Source organism: Schistocerca serialis, chromosome 9 (assembly GCF_023864345.2).
Source record: "Schistocerca serialis cubense isolate TAMUIC-IGC-003099 chromosome 9, iqSchSeri2.2, whole genome shotgun sequence".
NCBI lineage: Eukaryota > Metazoa > Arthropoda > Insecta > Orthoptera > Acrididae > Schistocerca > Schistocerca serialis.
In genome coordinates this window covers 295,172,568-295,178,567 of record NC_064646.1, presented here as the reverse complement: position 1 = coordinate 295,178,567, position 6,000 = coordinate 295,172,568, and the positions used below count along the sequence as shown (strand labels likewise).

General features: G+C 37.9%; 1 protein-coding gene across 1 annotated transcript in view; it reads right to left on the bottom strand.

Annotated features, from left to right (window-relative positions):
• Positions 1–1,907: 1,907 nt before the first annotated feature.
• Positions 1,908–6,000, bottom strand: part of LOC126419846 (uncharacterized) — a 360,616-nt gene continuing 356,523 nt past the window's right edge. The window contains 1 exon segment of the mRNA XM_050087100.1: positions 1,908–3,906. Within this exon segment, the coding sequence (XP_049943057.1) occupies positions 3,752–3,906 (155 nt within the window). The 3' untranslated portion in view covers positions 1,908–3,751.

The window sequence follows — 6,000 nt, the reverse complement described above, 5'->3', positions numbered from 1 at the left end:
ATGTTATTACTTGCGATGAATCGTGGTTTTTTACTTACGATCCCGAAACTAAACACCAATCGATGCATTGGAAAACTCCTGGTTCTCCACGACAAAAAAAAGCACGAATGTCAAAATCGAAATTCAAGGCAATGATGATTGTTTTTTTTTTTTTTTTTGACATCAATGGGATTGTGCACATTGATTGGGTACCAGAGGGACAAACAGTGAATCAGCATTACTATATTAGCGTCCTGGCTACCCTATGTGAGCGAGTACGGAGAAAACGGAACGATTTGTGGAGAAAAAAGTCATGGATCCTTCACCAAGACAATGCCCCAGCTCACAGTGCGTTGTCAGTGAAGACGTTTTTGGCAAAACACAACATTCCCATCTTAGATCATCCACACTACTCACCTGATTTGGCCCCCTGTGACTTTTTTCTTTTCCCTAAAGTCAAGTCAGCTTTGAAAGGAACTAGATTTGAGACTGTTGAAGCAGTAAAAGAAAAAGCGACGGAAGTAATGTATGGACTTACCGAAAATGATCTGCAGCATTGCTATGAACAGTGGAAAATTCGTATGGAGCGGTGTAGAGACCGAGGAGGAAAGTACATTGAAGGAGATAACATGAAATTGTAAATAAATGTTTTTTCCAGCATCAGTCCGGTTTTTTTCTAGCCGCACCTCGTATACTTCCCTTAAAAACAATGCAGTGTTCAAGATATACAGTTTCAGTGTTTATTCACTGCTCAGTAATAATGTCTGCCAACAGACTAATTCATATAGCTATGTCCATTATAATTATCTGGGCTGTTATGCCGTGGTCGGTTGATGAATTCTGTGTCGATTCCCAACGTTTCGTCTCCGACTGCGGGAGACATCTTCAAGGGGGTCCATAGCTCGATGGAAGGTGCAACACACCCACTGGCTCCCTCAGTAGCGAGCCAGTGGGTGTGTTGTTGGACCTTCCATCGAGCTACGGACCCCCTTGAAGATGTCTCCCGCAGTCGGAGACGAAACGTTGGGAATCGACACAGAATTCATCAACCGACCACGGCATAACAGTCCGGATAATTATAATGGACATGATATTTCCGGCCGTGAAAGTCTCCATTTTAGTATCATATAGCTACATCATTCCTCTTGAATGGATCATATTCTGCTTTAACAAGGTCAAATATATATCTTTTGTCAGAGTACTAGTACTTTAACTACAGCTTTTTCTTCCATCATACATCTTACAAACTGATCCATGACTGTGACTGAGCCTGAGCCAGGTTGTATTTGGAGACATATTCCAAACGGACAAAGCTAAACTTTATGAACTGTTATCCAGGTTTAAAAGTGCATGGTGACTTAGACAAACCATTTCAAGTGAATTCTATGTTGTTTTCTGCAGTTCAACGAAGTCAAGGCCAGTTATCTTGTTCTCCACCTTATTTATTCTTAATGTGTAATGAATTCAATGTTGCCAAGACATTTAAGTATTTGTTTTCCTCATTTTAAATCTCTTCACTACGTTGTAAATCTGAACGTAACGCCTACAACATTTTGCTGTCAGCAACTGAAGAAATATAGTGTTACTACAGATTTTCAAAATTTGATGAAAGTATTCTGTTGCTGTCAGGCTTGGTGCAGTGCTGAAGTTCTGGGTCACATGAACAAATTTTTCCCTGAATTTGACTGCCGTTAGCCTCACCTACACAATAAATACTAACTTGAGAAAAATGTGCCCATAACTTCCTTTTATCTCTAAAGAATTTCTTTTCTTAAGCCACCTGTGTCTTCAAAGAAACACTGTATACTCCTCTAATGGAAAGTGACATATGCACAAACTGAGGTAATAAGGTAACTTGTGTCAGCCAATTAACATTGCTCAATAACAATTTTTCAATAATTTCGTTAAGAGTTAAAAAGACTAGCACAACAAAAACACTGGACATTTTATTCTCCACAAGCATACAACATAAGATATATAGTAATTATTTTTGAGCTTTTTTTTGCAATGACAACAACAATGATGAAATTGTCTTTTGAAAACTGTGTGACAACCATAAATGTCACTAGAGATTAAAGTATTTCCAGATATTCAACAACAACCAAGAATTTTTGAATTCTGAATGAAGGAAAATACTGCTGCCTCTTAATACAACAAGACATTTACAATAAACACACAAAAGGTGACATAATATCAATTTAACAAAACTTTCAGACAGAGCGATAGATTATTTGGTATCTTCTTTTACATAATTGAGAACTATTTGTTGTTTAGGCCAGAAAGTGTTACTATTTGTAGCAACACAAAAAGTTACCAAATTGCACATGTGATACAACATGTAAGGATATAGTTAAATATATTAATTTTTCAATCTTCTCTCTTAGTTACTTTCATTGGTTCTGAAGGCGTAAAATGCAGATTCCTCCACTCTCCATTTTTGAGGAAGTTTAAAAAAAAATAAAATAAAATAAACCACACACACACACACACACACACACACACACACACACACACACACACACACACACACACACACACAATACCAAGTCTAAGATTCACTACAATCCAACTGAATATACATATCAAACAATGAATGCATACTCATGGAGAACAATCTACAAAGAATAAGCAGCTACACCTTTTAAGTACCGTACTTCTGAACATCACAGATAGATCAACTGGAAGCACTGTCATATTGTCTTAAGTCAATATTTTTTTTTTTTTTTTCATAGTAAAACATGTCAGCATTAAGTACACTACATATATGTTTAATATTAGAAATGGAACATTGCAATCTAGTGACTTCAGCTTGGCATGTATTGTACCATAAACACGCATATGTTCTTCATATGTGAACAGTACAGTAAATTTTTTCCTCATTATTACATTACATAAAACACATGTATATGGATGGAATTAAAATGAATCATTACAACACCAGTCTTTTTGCTACAGTTCTTACTAATTCAGACATTTCTCTTTCTCTACACATACACAGAACATGACATATCACAGATTTGTACTGGACTCAAACAATTACTAACATATAGTATTGTGCACCTTTATATTTTTAAATAGAGAAAGGAATGAACTACAGTACTTCATTACAGATAATTTTATTAAAGTCACTTTCTTCTTACTAAATATTCAATGTACACAGATCAGTTTATAATTTTTAAACATTACACAACACTATGTGTACCAAAAAGTACATAAATACTGAAAACATCTGCTGGAATTAAGATCTATAGAGTAATCTGTAAAAAAGAACAAATTTTATCACATACAAAAGCATGCCTATTTTATTTTTCCACTTTTGTTGATAGAAGCTGTCATTTAAGCAACTCAAATTATTGAACTTCAGCTTACAAACTGTCACATATGTACAGAATAAGAAAAGAAACACAGTCTAGTTCAGGTTCAAAACTAAAAGCTGCTATGTTTTCAAGAAGCCATGCACACTACGAACTCTCCTTGCAGACGATAATTCACAATCAAATGCACTAACAGTTAAAATCCATTTCCAAAAATATAGGCTTCTCAACTCCCATCTTCACCATGTCAATAACCATTCTAGCACTTCCTGCACTTCCAACTCAACAAACAGTATAGTTGTGCTGTTCAAGCACAAGAGACACCACAAAACTCTTGTCTGTGGGATGCTTACAAAAATAGTAAACACAAATGTTTCCTAGAGATGCATACTAATTACAACATTAACACCTTGAATGTTTAACACTTAGATTGGAACATGCACAGGAGTTTCAGATACCTAACCCTTCTGACTAATGGGAGCCACAACTGTTGAGATAACACCTCCCAGACCCGGCAGAGTTGATGATCCCATAAGGAACATGTCGACCTCGCGTGCTGCTTGGCGCCCTTCTGTGATAGCCCAGACAACCAGTGACTGGCCTCTGCGACAATCTGATAATAAAGTAAATTGTAAATTAACTGATCAGTGGATTGAATAAAGATAACAACTCATCAGAAAATGTAGGTACTGAGTAATAAGTAGGCATATAAAGAAGAAATGAAACACGAAACTCAGTTTATTCAATTGTGCTCTGAGCTATATGGGCCAGTCCTTATTAGTGTGTTGATACCTTCTGAGACAGTGCTAATGTCAGCATCACAGCTCGCGTAACAGGATACATACAATACAGTTCTTGGACTGTCAAGTGAGATACTTTCTTAAATAAACAATGCATTTATTTGCCTATGTAAACCTCATTTTGGTCTAGGGACCACATCCAAAATGTTTCCAGCAGGTAGCTCCCACCTCCTGATTGTGATTCCAGAAACTCTGCAAAATATCCTCCTTCAGCTATCACAACCTCTTCCTTGAAGACAAAAAATTTTCAGGCACAACTTCTTTCAGATGAGGGAAAATGGGTGGAAGGCTGACAAGGAGGGAGAGTTCGCTCTAAAAGAGCAAGATTTTTAGACGCAGGCCAGGAATCAAGCAAAAACAAGTTACTTTGGCCACCTATTGGCCAAAAGCAGTGCTCATACCATAGTTATAGTTCCCTTACACCCATTTCCCACTCTTGACTGCTGTGACAAATATTCCCTACCACCCTTGCAAGATCACACAGGCAAAAAACTATCATAGGGGGCAGCACAATGGATAACTTTCCAGCCAGTTTACCACACAGATTAACAGTCGGCATAATTGTATATGAATGCATTAAGGCACTGATGTTAGTTGATCTTGATACAACTCTCTTGGCACCTCTGATTTCCATGGTTCCTTTCATATGCATTTCCTCTTCAAATCCCAGATGGTTGGAGTTGAAAACAAATTCTTTACTGCATTAAGAGATAAATTACTTTATCCTATCTACAAATTTTTGGGTAGATTCCACAGTTTGCTGTGCACCCTCAAGCTGATATTTTGTTTGAAATTTTGGTATCTTCTGTCTTCCAATTCTGTAGCACTGTTTGAAGCAAAGCAACCATCCACTGCTTCCCTTGAAATCACTGGAATCTATGACCTGCGCAATTTTATGTGCGTAACGTAGATGGTCAGTATCATGCACATCCCGTAAATTGTATCGCGCAGCCTTGAAGTGCACAAACACCAGTTTTTGTAACAAGTGTGTCTTGCCTTCTCATGAATATCCTACTTTTTCTTATGCACTACATGGTCATATTGGTGTAGACTTACTCAAATCTGTTCATAATTTTTTTTTTTTTTTTACTACACTGCAGATGATCTCTCATTATGCAATTATGTTTAGTACCTGCACCTTGGACAACAACAGTCCCTTAATACGTTTCACTGATGACGGGATTTGTGTCTTCCTGTCAGAGAAGGATTATGAACTACCTGGCGAGACACCTGTTTCAACATCACTTTCACTTATTAAGCACATATTGTCATCACTGTGCTCCTCATGTACATTGTCTGGAAAATCGAATGTACATGACACCAGACATTGCACTGACTTACCTTACACAACACTAATACACAGACAATGCCCAAGTGAATATCCCCATAACAGAATACTGCTCCCACCAGTTTCTGTCCATGACACACGGTCATGCTTCGAGCATCCATTCGTTCAGCTGACAGGGTACCTTGACACAGTTGTCAACCTGTTTTACCAATAAATGGGATTCATCCGATAATGTGACATGATTCCATTGATCTGCAGTCCAATCATAATGATCCCATGCCTACTGTAATCATAATTGACTATGCTGTTGCATCAACATGGGAACACGCAAGGGTCCTCTGCTGCGGAACACCGTGTCCACAATTGTATGCTGAATGGTGTGTTCCAAAACACTTGTGCCAGTGTTCTCTGCAATCAGTTCTGCCACAGATCACTGCCTATCCTGCTTTAGAGGGTGGACAAGCCTCCAATCCCTATGTTCTGTGATGAGATATGGACATCCAACTTCTAATCACCTACTCATGATTTCAGCATTCTTCAACCGCTTACCACAGATGCTCACAACAGTAGCATGTGAACAGCCAACCAGCTTCATCATTTCTGAGATGCTCGCTCTCTT